The sequence below is a fragment of the Urocitellus parryii genome, chromosome 3 (genome assembly GCF_045843805.1).
Source record: "Urocitellus parryii isolate mUroPar1 chromosome 3, mUroPar1.hap1, whole genome shotgun sequence".
NCBI lineage: Eukaryota > Metazoa > Chordata > Mammalia > Rodentia > Sciuridae > Urocitellus > Urocitellus parryii.
This window is the reverse complement of record NC_135533.1, coordinates 203,828,718-203,844,675: the sequence shown is the minus strand read 5'-3', so window position 1 is coordinate 203,844,675 and position 15,958 is coordinate 203,828,718. Positions and strand designations below refer to the sequence as shown.

Genomic DNA, 15,958 nt, shown 5'->3' with positions numbered 1-15,958 from the left:
GCTGCCCTCCTAGTGACCCAGGGTCCCCAGCACCAAGGTGAAGGGTCCTAAGGGAAATGCAGATGTCCCCAGGGCACCACATCTTCACCCCTGCCTGGAGCAGGGCCTGTCAGAAATCTGAGGAACGTGCATTTGGGGCGTTTTGCTCTTGGGCAGTTCCTTTTGCCCTTGGAGGAGCCCAGAAAAGGCTCAGACGTTCAGGGTTCTAGTCTCGGTGAGTTGGCGAGCACGAGCCTCCCCCAGCTTTGATGTCACTCAGGAGAAGCTGCAGGGAGCTCATCAAACGCCAGTGCCCAGGGCTGGGTGGAGGGCTTGGGCTCATGTCCAGCCCCCTCCCCCGGAACCAGCCCTCCCTGAGGCTGGGGGTGCAGAGCCAACCCCCTGGGGTGTGCAGAGTTGCTCCGTCCAGCCCCCAGAGCGCTGGAGCCTGCGCGTGGTTCTGTGATCTGGGACGAGGCCCATGCCCACTCCTTCGGGCCTTGTTTTAAATCCGAGGTCTCGGCTGCAGGGAGCAGATGGCGCCTCCCCCAGGAGTGCGGGGGGTGGGGTGGTGTTAGGGCTTCAGGTGGTTTATTTGCCTGGGCCTGGACACCATGAGCAGGCCCTGGAGCTGTCGGGCTGAGGACCCTGGTCTGGCTGTTGATGCAGGGTGTCACTGAGAGCTTCATCCTCTCAGCCGCTCTCTGACCTTGGCTGCCACTGTGGTCCTCAGACCCAGTGCCACCAGCCCCAGGGCCTTTGCACTTAACGTTTGTCCTTCCCTGTTCTTTGCCGTGTCCTCGAGGCCTTCATGCTTTCAGCCCAGCCTGAACCTCCACGTTGGCCTTCTGCCCCCGCCGCTTCTTGCCCGTGTGCGTGCTGAAGTCCATCAGCCCCGGGGTCTTTCTGGCCTGCTGCCAGTGCCCTCCACACGGAGCAGGGCCCAGTGTTGGCCAGATGCTTTCCTTGGGGACGCTGCCATGTCAGCCATTGCAGACTGGCCACTGGGCCAGTATGAACTGTCAGAAGGACGCGCCTGTCTGCGGAGGGGGAAGTCTCCTGCCACCATGACTCCCAGGACGCTTGGAGGACCCCGTGGAGCCCTGTCCCTCCGTTCCCTGAGCAGCCCTGCGTTCAGAGCCCCTCTGCCCAGGCTGCCTTCCTGGGACTCCACCTCAGGCTTGCAGGGCCTGGGTGGCGAATGACCCAGGACACCGAGTGTCACCGGCTGGAGCTGGCACAAACAGCGCGCCCTCCCCTCCCTCAGTAGTACCTGCCACTTCTACACTTGGACAGCCCCCCTTTGTCCTCGAGCCTCAGTTTTCGTATCTTGGCTGTGGGGGAGGGGCGCGGGCCCTGCCTGGGAATCCAGGAGCCGTCTGTGAGCGGTTCCTCACATCTCACTGTCCCCCGCACGTGCTGGACTCCACCACTGTCCAGCTCTGCTCTGGGCCTCAGGGAGCCGACAGTGTGACCGGAGACAGACCCACAGAGCTCGGTCAGGGGCTCAGCTGGAGAAGGCAGCTCTCCAGGGCTGGGTGGTGTCCTGTTCCCGGGGGAGGCAGTGCCAGTGAAGGCCCTGCAGCAGCCGTGCCTGGTGTGGGCAGCGGCGGGGCCCCGAGGAAGCCCGGGCGCTGGGGTGCAGTGTTGGGGAAAGAGGAGGGCCAGACCTGCAGGCCGTCCGGGTGGGAGAGCCAAACTGAGACCCGCTCAGCGCACACGGCTCCTCCGTCCCCAACTCCTGGCTGCTGCCCCTGAGCAGGGCGGAGCTGGCCAGTCTGCTCCCTTTAATCTCATTAGAAGGCCAGGCTGTTGCCCTAGTGACTGCTGACAGCCTAACCAAGGCCACGCCATCTGCAGTAAGGTGGGGATGGTGGCAGGGGAATTGTCACCTGGTGCCGCACAGGACTCCTCAGGAGACTGGGGGCTGCCCCAGGATCTTGTCCCCTCTGGAGAAGTCGCCATAGCCGAATCACTACAGGCCTTCTGACCAGGGCCATCTGGCCACTGCTCTCCAGCCTTGGGACCCTGCTTCTCCCAACCTGTGGATGCTGGGGATGGGTCTGCAGGAGCGTGGATGCTGGGTGCAGCAGGGCCCGCAGCACAAGGGGCCTCCTCAGGCTTCGTGGGATGGGGATTGAGAATTTTGTGCAGAAGGTCGTGGGACATAAGCAGAGGCTACACAGGAGGTGTGGGGGGTCCCTGCCTAGAAATGAGGGGCTGGGGCTGGGGCTGAGGGCAGGGCCGGAGGCTGCTCTTGACCTCGAGGGAGCTGGTGTCCTTGAGAACTGAACCGCTGCTCTGACCAGAAGCACCGGGTCCACCTCTGGGCGCGGTCCTCTGTTGTCTCCCACTGATCCCTGGTCCCAGGAAGGCTCTGGCCCCAGCCGTGCAGGCCATGCAGGGTTCCCCTCAGGTGTGGAGTCCATGTCGTCTTGGCCACTTCCTAGCTGGGCAGCCCTGAAGCTTGCCATCCTCAGAGGGCCTGTGGGTTTGATGGTGTCACCCCAAAAGATATGCCAGCATCCTCGCTCCTAGAACCTGGGGCTGTGACCTCAGTTGGAAATATGGTCTCTGCAGATGTAACTAAAGGTCTCCAGATAAGCTCCTTCTAGATTGGGGTGGCCCCTAAATCCAGTGACAGGAACCATCCTCCCTCAGTGTCCAAGGGGAATTGGCTCAGTACTAGGAAATGGATGGAAATCCATCTCAAGGACGTTCTGTAGTATCTAGTATGTGTAGATCTCGCGCATGTCCTCCCGTGGACTTACCCCCCCGCCACCCGCCGTTGTGGACCGTCTCCTTCACCGTGATTGGTGCTCAGCAGCTGCTTGGCCGTGCTGGATCTGTGTGTGTTCAGTGTTAGTGAATTTTTCCCCCAAGTAATTCTGATCTGCAGTTGGTTGGGTTCACGCATGTGGGACCTGCGGATATGGAGGGCCGACGCCATGACTATGACAGAAGGTAGCGGAGGGCAGGTCCAGAGAAGCCGTGTCATGGAGGATTGGAGGGTCGCGGCCACAAGCCAGGGAGGACCTCCCCCTCAGGTGGAAGCAGCCCTGCGGATGCCGTGACTGGGCCTGCAGCCTCCTGGACCGGGAGAGAACACACCCCTGAGGTTTGGGCCACCCAACCTGTGGTCCTTTGGCAGCCCCAGGATACTAACTTGGCTGTCACGATGCTTAGCTGCATGGAGACCTGGGCAGGGCTCTGCATCCCGGGGGAGAGCCTGAGGAACACCCAGTGGACCCACCCCAGAGGCCCAGGGATGGGGTGGCGCGAGATGACCAGAGTGTGTGCTCCTTCCAGTCCCTCACAGCCCCACTGACGCTGGGGCCAACCTGAGTCACCTCTGGGGCCTGGGAGGTCCCTTCAGAGCCAGGTCAGTGGCGGGGACATCTGTCCTCAACCGTCATCCCCTCTGACCCCAAAGGCCAGGTGCTGCTGAGTGGTGGTCACAATCAAGGGTTTGAGGTTCATGGCCTGGGGATGGTGTTCTGGAAAAGTCCAGGGCTGCTGCTAGCAGGCAGCAAGCGAGGGACCTGCAGCACTTCCCATGGGTCTGCCGCAGCCGCGCAGCTCTGGTGCCAGCCAAGCAAGTCCCAAGTGCTGGCCATCTGGTGGGCTCGGGAGGTTAAAGGACCGACATTCATGAGGCGGGGCAGTTCAGACGTGGTCATTGAGGTGACACAAGCCAGGAGATTGTGGAGCCGTGACGAGAGCACAGGTAGCCCAGCCGGCGGTGCTGTACCGAGGTTGTGGCTGTCATTTGACTCCCACGCTTCAGGAGTGAGAGGCGAGCTCTGGGGGACGCTGGGCGAGGGGTGCTCGCAGCTCTCAAGAGCATCTCTGCCATTTTCTGTAAATCTACAACTTTCCCGATAAAAACAGTGTCAGGACAGTCACAGAGCCAGGGCCTGCTGTGGCGGCGACGGGGGCTGCTCCTTGGGTGGGCAGGGAGGCCCCACCAGGATGCGGGTGGAGGTGGGCTGGCACAGGAGAGGCCCTGCGGGAGCCGGGCTGGGCAGAGGACAAGGTGGGGGGCCAGGGCAACAGGGGCCCATTCCCATGACGGGGGAGTCTGGACTCTGACCCTGGTCTGTCTGACCCTTAGGCCACAGTGAGGGGCACCCTGGGAGCTGTGGCCTGGGCTTGACGTCCTTCCCAGGCCTCAGCTCCTCATCTATGGCCCTTTGTCGGCTCTCATGAGTCTAGGGTAGAGGGACGTTGTCTGGGATCTTCTGTGCCCTCCTGGGAGGTCCCTCCAGGGCCAGGCGTCTGCTCTGACCTTGGGTTACATCAAAGTCAAGACTGACTGTCACTGGAGTTGGGTAGGAGGGAGTGGCCGAGCCACTGATGGAGCCTTCCAGCTTCCTACCTTGGTCTTGTATGGATTGCAGGTGGGCCTGTCCCCAGCCGGTGACCATGAGCTCAGAGGGTAAGAGCAGTGGTGTCTGTCCATCCCTGCATGTGTCTATCCATTCACCCGTGTGCCCCGTGTGCGTGTGTCCTAGAGAAGGGTCCTGCTCCCAGGGGTTTCCAGCCAGGCCTGGGGGCCTGTCAGTTCCTACAGATTCAGGGTCCCCACGTCTACTCTCAAGTTGGGCAGCTCCAGGAGGACCGTGCTCATCCGGAACTGTCACAGGGTGGATTATCACAGCAGAGGGACGTGGGTTCAGGTCAGAAAGGGAATCGGAGACTAAGCAGTGACTTCCAGTTTCCCCTCCAGAGGAGTCATGTGGACAGTGTTGGATCCTCCCAGCTGTGTGTGACAACAGGCATGGTGTATTGCCAACCGGGGATGTTCCCTGGCCTTGGGGGCTGAGGATTTTATTGGGGGTTTGTCCTGTCCATGTGGATAATGACCAGGGTGGCTGACATCAGTGTCTACTCCTCCAGAAGCTGAGCTGATACTGGGTGGCCCAGGGGCTCCGCCCTAAACCACAGTGTGGACTGGACATCTAGGGTGGCCTGAGGCCCTGGGGACACAGTAACTCTTTTTTTCGTGGTACTAGGCATGGAACTCTGCTCACAGGCTAGGCAGGCGCTTTGCTCCTGAGCTCCACCCCCAGCCCTTTCTGTTTATTTTGAGACAGGGTCTTGCTACGTTGCCCACGCTTGCCTGGGACTTGGGATCCTCCGCTCAGCCTCTCGAGTAGGCATGTAGCACTCAGTGACAACCGTCCTCCATGACATTCAGTCCAGACCTGGTGGGTTGGGGCGTCACAGGAAAGAGGCTTGGACAGAGGTGGGACCTGGGGGCTGGGAGCATCCTGTCAGTGTCCGATCCCATGAGAGGATCAGCAGGTTGGCCTCGGGCTCTTGCTGACGCCAGGTCTCCTGCGTGAACAGCACGTGCTGATGAGCGCCTCCATTCATGCCCGACCTCTGCGCACAGACCCGCCCTGTGACTGAGTCTAGGGAAGGGGAAGCCGAGACCTGGAGGGGTGGAGGGCTTAGGCCTCAGAGGCCACAAGGTCCACAAGAAGTGGACAGAGCACGGGCTCCTGCCCTATAGCTCTGACACAGGAGGACGTGGATGAGGTCGTGGGAGGTCGGAAGGGACCTGTGCCCAGGCAGGGCCTGGGGACAGGAGCTGCAGGGGCCCCACCCACCCTGCCTGGCCTCCCCCTCTGGCCTGCAGCTGGCCTGTTTGTCTCGCATGTCTGCCAGAAAGGACGCAGTGGGGTGTTCTTGGTGGGCGTGGCTGACGGGCAGCCACTGTGGGCCGGGGCCTCCCAGCCTGACCCCGGGCCAGGCTGCGCAGGTGCGGGGAGCCACCCAGGAGCACACGAGGTTAATCTCGCGCTCAGCCCCGCTGCAGCTCACAGGAAGCAGCTGTTTACCTGGGCGAGGTGCTCTGCTGGGCGCTCAGCCAGTTCCCGAGCTTCGCTTCCCCCTCCGGTGTCCGAGGCCCCCCAGGAAGCTGGGGCTGGCGTGGGAGAGCAAGCAGCCAGGCGGCCAGCTCCCGAGCCTGCCAGGAGCTGTTTGTGAGGGAACGCGAGCCGGCCTTGTTGTGTACACAGAGTGGACCTAGCAACCGCCCCTGCCGGGCCGCAGCCGACGCTGCTCCCACCTTGCATCATGGCAGCCGCCTTCCTGGTGGCCGGGTAGGGATAGTGGGCCATCATCCCTGAAGGTCATCTCGCCACCCGGGCCAGGGACCTCTGCCTTTGCTCTCTGCAGATTAGAATCAGCCTGGTGGGGAGGCGGGACCACCTCTCTGCCCCGTTCTGGGGCAGCAGGGTCAGTCAGGCAGCTGCAGGCCTTGTGCCGAGTGCTGGTCGCTGTGGAGTGAGCAGCAGGGACACCGCCCCTTGAAGGTGCCTGGCTGGGCCAGCATCAGTGAGGCCCTGGGGATACCCAGAAGGAGCCTGGGGACATGGGCAAGACCCCCAAGAACTCGGGCTGGGTCTAAGGGACTCGCTCAGCCACCCTGGTCTTGAGTAGGCTGCCACAGGGATCCGAAGGGCTACTCCTTGAAAGGCGTCATTGTCCTTTGGAGACAGCGCTCTCTGGTTCAGGCCGTTGGAAAAATGGTTTCCCAGGTCCAGGGTTCCATCCGCAGCAGGACAAGAAGTGGCTCCCCTGAGTGCAGGGCTCCTCTTGGGCTGGTGTCTGTGGTCTTCTCGCTCCTTTGATTGCCGGCTGAGGCAGCCAGAGAGGGAGCTGCTCCCCACGTTCACGATCGTGGGCTTCCTTGGGGGTGCTTCCTGCCTTGGGAGGACCATTCCAGGGCTCCAGATTCTTCTGTCATTTTTGGTCATGAGACAGCTGACCTCGTTGAGGATCCTGCAGTCTCCCTGGTGGATGTGCACCTCATCACCTAGGTCCTGTGGGCACCCTGGGGGCTGGGGCTCTGTGAAGTGCACCCGGAGGTACCCCCTCCCTTACGACAGCGGGCCACTCATCTTTTGCAGCTTCAGCTTCAGAAGTCCCAGTTCCTGCAACTGGGCCCGAGCCGTGGCCAGTACTACGGAGGCTCCCTGCCCAACGTGAACCAGATCGGGAGTGGCACCATGGACCTGTCCTTCCAGGTGAGCCCCCCCTGCAGCACTGCCTCCCCTGGGGGAGCCCCTATAGCCTCCCACCTGAAGTTGGTCCAGCTCTGACCCTTCCCTCACCACAGAGCATGTGCTGTGGACTCTGAGGGCAGCTGAGGTCACCCGACAATCGCCTGAGCCCTCCCTTCCCCTGCCTACTCTCTTTCTGTACTGGGGACATTAGGAAGCAGCGCTTCAGCCCTGGTTCACTTGCCTGTCCGCTAGCCTGTCCCCTGTGAGCAGACCCCAAAGCGAGCCCCCGTCTGGCCGCCCGTGAGCATTCCAGCAGCCCCTACACCTGTCCGCCGGCTGTGCGGCAGCGGGAAGTGCTCAGGGCCTCTGGGGCTTGGCTCGGTCCCGCCTCACTAATCCACAAGCCCAGCATTTCTCAGAAGGAGGCCCGGCCGCCTGACCCCACTTGTCTACAAACGTTTCTTGGCAGAGACCCACACAGCGGCTCCCGCAGGCTGCAGGCCGCTGCACACGGCCTTATCGAACACAACGGGAGATAAGGTCCCAGGATCCTCTGCCTGGCCTCTGGTCTACAGGTGGAAGCAGGAGCTGGTGGTGGGGTCAAGCTGTGATTCAGGGCCACCTTCAGGGCAGTGTCTGGGCTCTGCATGGACAGGTCCCCCCAGTGATCACACCCCCGTCCAGTGCTGGGGAGAGTTGTGGAAATAGCCCTGTCCCTAAGTGCTGGCAGGCCTGGTGGAACTGAGGGCCGTCCCCCAGGAGCTCAGTGTTCCTTGCACCGTGGCAGGGATGGGTGCCACCGCAGGCTGGCTTGGGGTCTGCCGGGATCGGTTCCTCAGGGCGCCTCATCTAGCAGTCGCTCAGGGTCTCTTCTCTGGTTCCCTGCGTCTTCCCTGTAGAGGCCCTTGCTGAGTCGGGTCTCCCCACCCACCCGCCCAGCTCTCCCTTCCTCTGTTTCTGCGTCTCTTCTTCCTTCCAGAAGGACATCTCTCTGGGCATCTCCTCTGCTCAGCCCCACATGGGGCCCAGACCAAGCCCTCTCAGGCATGGGGTGTGGGGTCCTCCTGAGCATCTGTCGCGGGAGGCTCATGGCCTGGGGCCCACGCGTCCTGCCTGCTGGGCATCTCAGAGTCTCGGTTCTTTGCATTTTCAGCCCAGCGGATTTCTGGGGGAGGCCCTGGCAGCGGCTCCTGTCTCTCTGGTAATTGAGCCCCCAGGCTGAGGCCGTGGCATCCCCAGCGCCAGCCTGCAAGACCCTGACATGTGTGAGGTTGCTGGTGTCCCCCAGTCCCCCATGTGGCTGCCCCTGTGGCTCCCAGGGAGACATCCTGTCCACCAAATGGAAATGGATCTGCTCCCCACTCCTGTCTCGGGAAATATGTATGGTTGCATCAAGAGCCCCCCCCACTCTTGGTGTCTGCCTGGGGCAGATGCCACATCTGCATATCCCAGTCTGGGGTCCCCCTGAGCAGAATCCGAGCATGTGCCCCCAGCGCTGCATGGTCCATCCCTCTAAACACACGCACGTCCGCGTGTGCACGTGTCTCGTGGGGCCAGCAAGCAGGGCTTGGTGAGCTGGGGCGTGGCTGGCACAGCTCCGTTCCCCTCTGGCTCGGCTTCAGCCGCCTCGGTTTCCCCTTTAGGTTTCAGACTTTCTGAAAGATAAGTGGCCCTGCCCTCTAGGCCCCACAGCGAGCCTCTTAGGGACAGAAGTGTAGCAATACCCAAGCCAGCAGGGTCTCCACTGGGTGAAAGGCAGATTTGGGAGTCCCCATTGAGTCCCCTGGACAGGCAACCCTGAGTCCTGGTAGGTGGGAAAGGACAGCAGTTCCGGACACTGACTTTGTCCTGGAAGGGGCGGTTCGTTGAACCCCGGGGTTGCCTTTTGCTCAACTGCCCAGAGAAGACAGCAGGGCCAGGGGCCAGATGGCTAGGTAGGGGGACCCCCCGTGTCCAGAACTGGCAGAGGCAGCTGACCTAGCTCTGGTCAGATGGTAAGAGGGCAGCGCAGGGCCAGGGTAGGCAGAGTGCAGGCTCCCAGCGGTCCCTGGCGCACAGAGCCTGGCAGGGGCAAGGCCTGGCTGGGGACCTCGTGCAAACCCCAGGTGCTGGAAGGAAGCCCCATCCGGTGAAGTTGTGGGCCAGGGCTCTGGGTGGCTCCCAGCTAAGGCGGTGAGGAGGGTGTGTAAGGCCCAGTTTCCGTGAGAAGCAGCCTTGGGCTTCACTAGGAAGCCGCCTGGGAGCCAGCGCTTGGCCGGGTGGGCCAGCAGCAGTTCTCTGCAGAAGCCCCCGGCCCTCCCTTGGCAGCCCCTCCAGGGATGACGCAGCAGGGGCTAGAAGGCCGTCGGCCCTGAGGGAGGGGCGGAGCCTGTGTGCACCTGGAAAGGCCGGGAGGAGGTTGCTCAGGCCGCTGCACCCTGGCACCCTGGCCAGCACTGGGCCCCGAGCTTGTGCCGCTCTGCCTGGCCCGTGCATGCCAGCTGCATTGCACGCCTGTCCCCGGCGCCAGACACCCTGCCAGCTCTCGCACCCCCATCCCCAGTGCTCGGAGGGCTGGGGAGCTGGGGCCCCAGAGACCCCCGTCTCAGCCTTCAGAATGGTACCCAAGGGTGTCTCTGGAGTGGGTGTCCCCAAGATTAGATCCTGGGGCAGAGCCGGGGAGATACCAGGTCACAGTTGATAACCACTGTTTGGGTTTCTCTGTTTCAATTCCCCCCACCCCCTCCTTGTTCCCAGACACCCTTCCAGTCCTCAGGCCTGGACACCAGCCGGACCACCCGACATCATGGGCTAGTGGACCGAGTGTATCGGGAACGTGGCCGGCTTGGCTCCCCGCACCGCCGGCCCCTGTCAGTGGACAAACATGGACGGCAGATATCCTTTTTCCCAGAGAACATGTAGGCAGGGATAGGGTCCTCCGGTCAGCAGCTACACAACCCTGAGTTGGCCTGCAGTTGCTGAAGGGGGGCCTGCTGCTGGCTCTGGAGATGGACTCAGCCACCCAGGGCGCTTCCTAGAGCAGGCAGTGCCACAAGCCAAGGAGCCTTTGTTCTGACCCCTTGGAGCTAGGGTGGCCCAGGGAGCGCCTCCCAAGGCAGGAGTTGAGGCAGGAGACACTGGCCCACAGAGGGTCCTAGCAAGGCAGTGGGGCCCGGAGGGCCATGAGTGGGAGCCCGTGTCTCAGGACTGTAGGCTGATGGGGCCCTCGTGGGCAGTGCATGGGGTGCCCAGCCCAGGCAGCTGAGGGAAGGGTCTGAGGGTGGCTCCATTTCTATGTAAAATTTGCATCTGTTCCTCGGCCAAGCAGAGATCTGCCAGATTCCCCCCCGCCCCAGCTTGGCCACCCCTTGGTGCTCCGCCAGCTGGGCCCCCAGCACCAGAATCCGAGCGGCCTCAGGTGGTTCCTGGGATCCCCAGCTCTGCAGAGCAGACGCCTGTTCTCTGCTGCTCATTTCCGCGGGCTGGGGAAGCGCAACCAGCTGAGTCCCAGACCGGACCCTCAGGCCCCAGGAGCGGCCCCATCAGCCCAGAATTAAGAGGCGAGACCAGGGTCAGCTGAACCAGACTCCCCACTGTGCCTGCCGCTGGTTTCACGGTGCAGGCCCCGCTTGGATGGGGTGCAGGCCGCACGTGCACTTGCAAGAGGACAGCGTTGAGTGGTAGGTGGAGTGGGGCCGCACCCCCGGGGAGCCCCTATGGCCTGGGCTGCTCACAGCCAAGCAGGAAAGGCCGGCAGGAAGCGCCTGTGAGGCAGCAGCGGACACCCCGCCCCGCCGGCCCCAGCTGTGTGCAGGCCTGGCCGCCACTCCCGCAGCTCCAGCAGCAGGGCCGCTGGGCTGCAGGGGTCTTCCTGCTCAGTGGCCACAAGCACTTCGGTGCAGGCAGGCCCAAGCCCACAGTGCGTCCCCTTAACTCACACTCACGCCGACAGCTGTCCATACGGCTCCGTGTATCTGTCACCACCGGCGGACACCAGCTGGAGGAGGTCAGTGGGCAGAGCTGGTTCCTAGCCCCCACCCACTCGGTGGGAACAAAACTAAACTTTCACCATAGTAGTGCAGAGAAAAGCCGTGAGGGCGGAGTTACTCAAAATGAGGAAACGAAGACACGTCCCCAAGTTTCTAGAAATCACTGTCACTCTATAATGCCAGCGCTCTGCCTAGGGGATCTTCAACCCATCCTCACTTTTGTCTGTTTCTTTATTTTCTTTACCCCAAATTGCCACTTGCTGTTTCATTTGATGCTTGATGAGCAGTTTTTCATGTTACTGAACAAATTATTGAAGATGCACTTGTTACAGGCTGAGTGAAGCGGCGCTTACGTGTCATCCCAGCGGCTCTGGAGGCTGAGGCAGGAGGATCGAAGTTCAAAACCAGCCTCAGCAAAAGCGAGGCACTAAGCAACTCAGAGGGACCCTGTCTCTAAATAAAATCCAAAATAGGGCTCGGGGTGTGGTCCAGTGCCCCTGAGTTCGATCCCCGCTACCCTGCCCCCTTAAAAAAGTTTTCTAGGCTTGTGCTAGAAGACTAGGAAAATGCATAAAGGTGTATAGAAGAGAAAAAGTCACATCTTTAGAACTCTGCATAGCATTCATGGTGCATTAGGTGCTATAAGTCATCTACAGATGTGCTTAGAGTCTACACAGATGCCATTTCATAGAAGGGACTTGAGCATTCATGGATATTGGTGTCTGAGGAGGATCCTGGGACCAACCTTCCAAGGAACAGATATGGAAAGACAACTGGATACACACGCACAGCACACACACAACCATATGTGCACACGCGCACACATAATTTCATGACATGATACAGTCACGTAGTTAAGTATCCACCAAGCATACATTAGCTGATACACAACAGACAACTGTGTGGCTTAGGCTCTGTTTTCCCATTTTAGACATAGACATTGAGCACAGAGAAGCCAGAACACTGACTCAGGTACACCCAGCTGGTTGGGGGCAGGGCTAGGATCCAGGGTTCAAGACTCCTTTAACCTGCGCCATTATATCCTTTTCTCCTTGGACCATGTTTCCTCTAGTCACTCTTAGAGGCTGGGATATCTCCACTGGGCGCACATTGGCCCTTAGTCTCCTCCTTGGTTTGACAGCTCTGCAGCTGGACCCACGTTTTCCTGTCTAGGAGTTGTTCTGGGGACCCTCCCTCGAGGCACTTCTAGCTGGGAGCAGATTGGCTGACCTGGTCTTTTTTTTTTGGGTACCAGGGATTGAACCCAGGGGTGCTTAACTGCAGAGCCACATCCCCAGCCCTTTTTTTCTTTTACTTAGAGACAGGGACTCACTGGCTAATACTCATGAGGCTGGCTTTGAACTCGAAATCCTCCTGCCTCAGCCTCCTGAGCTGCTGGGGTTACAGGCATGGGCCATCATGCCTGGCTCACCCTGGCCTTTGTTGTCAGTTTCCCCACGGGAGTTCCCAGGACGGAGTCTCCACCAGGTTCCTTCCAGGGTCCGACTGGTTGGAGCAGGACTGCCCCTCCCCAGTCGGTTTCCCACCAAGGGGGCACCCAGGGGTCTCTCTGAACCTCCCTTTCTATCCATCACAGCATGTTTGAGACTGAGCCTCTAGAGGACATATTCACCCACTTGTGTTTGTCACCAGGAGGGGACCTAGTGACAGGCTGCACACTCAAACCCCCTAAGGCCAGGTCCCTGTGGGACCCTCAGGCTCCCTCGGGGAATTTCAACAGGAAGGGCCATCCTGTCCCTGAAGCCAGGACTCCCTACTGAAGGGGCAGGCAGGGGCAGTTGGGAACAGAGGGACAGCTTTGCTGTTGATCTGGATTTCAGTGGGCTTTGTGGACAAAAACTGCCTGAGTCCAGTGGTCCTGTTCAAAATGATGTCCTTCTGCTCAGGTGCAGCAGTTTGAAAAATGACTACATCTGCCACCCTGTCCCATGGGGTGTGTCCTGGGCAGGGCACATAGTGCCAGGGCTGTAGTATGGCTGTGGTCATGACTCCTGTTTATTCTGGGGGGGTCTCACTGTCTCTCCCCTCTCCCCCAGGACCAATTCAGACTCCGCCCTTCACCAGAGCACAATGACGCCCACCCAGTCAGAATCCTTTACGGGTGGATCTCAGGATGCACACCAGAAAAGAGGTATGAGAGGGGACTCGGCGTCTTTGCTGGGGTCAGGCAAGCCCAGCAGGTGGCCCTTGTGCTCTGGAGGTTGGCAGTCCATGGGTGGACAGCCTTTCAAAGAAGGACCCAGGCTATGCCAAGGACAAGGCGAGGGGCTCAGAGTGGGGCTGCTTGGATTGGGTTTTAAAGGCTTTTTCTAGGCAGAGAAAACCCTGCAAATACATAAGAGTCCAGGATTCATGGATTCAGGGTAGGGCCGGGAAGACTGGGTGCTGTTCAAATAATTCTTTCAAATGCAGGGGCAGTGAGCCTGTAAAAGGGGCATTTACCAGCTCAGGACTGTAGTCTAGGGCTGGACCTCTAGCTTCAGGCACTGCTTGATCTAGGATTTCACACTGGACTACTTTCCAGCTGTGCTGGTAAGAACTGTCCCCCGCAGCTCCTGAGCTCATCCTGGCTATAGCGGGTGAGAAAGGGCCCGTCTCTCCCCAGCTCGTGCTAGGTGCCTCCTCTCCAGGCCGCTGTGCCCAGGTCCTCGGCTCTGTCCTGGAGCCAGGCATGGAGGCAGCATCCTGGGAACCTTCAAGGCGAGTAAATGTTTACAGATTGGGGAGCTGCCAGGCGCAGTGGCACATGCCTGTAATCCATTAATTTGGAAAGCTCAGACAAGAAGATCCAAGTTCAAAGCCAGCCTCAGCAACTTAGCGAGGCCCTGTCCCAAAATAAAAAATAAAAAAGGGCTGGGGATGTGGCTCAGCAGCTAAGTGACCCTGGGCTCAACCCCAGAACCAAAACAGTGAACAGAGCTGGGTAGTGTCATCCAGAGAGGGGTCGTCGACGCTGTGAGGCCAGGCCCGGGAAGCCCCACGTGCATGTCATCTGGCCTGAGACCCCAAAGCCGTAGAGTGACCTGGAGTGAAATGCCCAGGTGCCACTTGTTTTGTGGTAGTGTTTCACCAGGTGGGTGTATAAATGTGCCAGGAGACCCTGCCGTTAGGATTGTCACTGGAACCTGGGCCCTGGGAGTCCCGACAGGCGGGCAACAGGTGCAGGAGGTAGAAGGGCAGGTTCTGGGGTGCCAGCCTGGGTCACCTCCCCCTGGCCTGCAGGCACCACCTGGGGCCTTCTTTCTGAGGCCAGCAGCGAGACTGTCCTCAGATTGCTGCCTGTCCTGGTGGGTCCCCGCAAGCACAGGGCCTTTAGGGGATAGGCAGGCACAAGGATGTCACTGTCCCTGAGGACGCTCTGACCATGGGAGGAAGGCAAGACCGAGACCCTTGCTGCTCAGAATCCAGCTGGTCTTGGAGTCACAATCAGAAGCATCATTCATCCCTGCACTCCCAAGAGGGGCCCAGGCAGTGCCAGGGTTTTAGTTCCCCCGCTGCCTCGCCACACCTGCCAGCCCACGTGTCACAGAGTGTGTGACAGATCTGGCTGGTTCCTCATGGCGTGCTCAGAGGCGAATGAAAAAATAGCACCTCTAGCAGGTACAGAGGCGGGCCAGCGGCCACTCTTGCCTCGACTGAAAGTCTAACGAACGGGCTTCAGCCGTGGCTCATCTGAGTGACGCCATCCTGTCCCTCCGTCCTGTCCCTCCATCCTTCTGGACCCTCTTAGAACAGTCGTCACAGCTGACTCACAAGGCTGCTGCCGCTGTGCCCACTGACATCAGGCCTAGGGACTGACCCCCTGTGCTCGGTGCTGGTGGCCCAAGAGGAGCCCAGCCAGCACCGAGAGGGGGACCAGCCCAGGTGGGAGAAGACGTCTGCGGGGGGGGGGGGGCAGCCGGGGGGAGCCGCCCACACAGACTACGCTGTCTGCTGCCCACGGAGGTGACACGGAGGCCAGGTCAGTGCCAGGAGGCGGACTTGACACGGCCGCGGGCTCCAGGGCTTTGGTTTTCATTTCTTTGTAAGATACAGAGTTTTGGGCTTATCTGATCTTTCAAAAAATGAGACCCTTTTTTTGTAACTTTAGTAGAAGCCCCAGAAATGACCATGAGGAAAGTTGCAGCTTCACCCGGCCCTGGCCTTCGGGGAGCTTGTCCTCTTTCTGAGTGTCCTCCTCCCCTGTCCCAGTCTTACTGTTAACAGTCCCAGGAATGGAGGAGGCCACGACCGAAGCAGATAAAAACCTTCCCAAGCAAGCGTGGGACACCAAGAAGGTAAGAGCCCGGGGCTCCGGAGGCCTGTTCCTTGCTCCTTCAGGCCAGGCCGGGACGAGATAACGGAGTGACGCGTGGAGGTGGGTCGCCCTCCCAGACCTGCCCCTGCACAGATTTGCCTGTGCCGGCTTCCGGGGGCCCTTAAGCCTGCTTAAAGCAAACAGCAGGACCGTCACACGGCAGAAGCCTCCCGTTAAAACCCGTGGCTGGTCAGGTTTCTGCAGAAAGTAGAGCGTCACAGACGGCCCATGCCAGCCCGGCCACGGCCACCTGGGCGTGGGGCAGGAGGACGGTGAGTATGAGACCCCCCCTGGGCAACTGAAGGGAGACCCTGTCTCCAAAAGGAGAAAAACCGCTTCTCCCCTCCAAGAAAGAAATGGAGCAGCCGCCCCCTGTCCTTGTCCCAATCTTACTGTTAACGGTCCCAGGAGGCTTTTCAGGGGTGTTGACATAAGAACTCCCCGCCTTGGGAATGCTGTTGCAGCGAGGGGGTGCATTTAGAAGTGCTTACGCAGAGCTTTCGGAATAAGCAGAAACCACCCGAATGTTAGCGGGGGTTGGTTATGAGATGACCCTCAGTCGCTCTGAGTTGGGATTTTTAAAGGAATTCTGAGGAAGTAGGAGACACTCGTGGTAATGCGGTTGCCTCGCAAGGTCAGGATAGGGGTGTTTGGGGGGGGCGGGCTTAGGGTGCAGC

At 60.3% G+C, this 15,958-nt stretch overlaps 1 protein-coding gene across 9 annotated transcripts in view; it reads left to right on the top strand.

The window, feature by feature from the left end:
• Window positions 1-15,958, top strand: part of Crtc1 (CREB regulated transcription coactivator 1) — a 73,033-nt gene that overhangs the window by 36,029 nt on the left and 21,046 nt on the right. For 5 of the 9 annotated variants that reach the window (XM_077796325.1, XM_026389964.2, XM_026389967.2 and 2 more), the window contains exons 2-7: window positions 6,900-7,016; window positions 8,149-8,196; window positions 9,732-9,869; window positions 10,919-10,980; window positions 13,021-13,115; window positions 15,176-15,261. In XM_077796325.1, the coding sequence (XP_077652451.1) occupies window positions 6,900-7,016; window positions 8,149-8,196; window positions 9,732-9,869; window positions 10,919-10,980; window positions 13,021-13,115; window positions 15,176-15,261 (546 nt within the window). Of the gene's footprint in view, window positions 1-6,023; window positions 6,090-6,899; window positions 7,017-8,148; window positions 8,197-9,731; window positions 9,870-10,918; window positions 10,981-13,020; window positions 13,116-15,175; window positions 15,262-15,958 lie in introns of those variants that run through there. The other 4 variants (XM_026389966.2, XM_026389965.2, XM_026389962.2 and 1 more) reach the window with 2 other exon arrangements.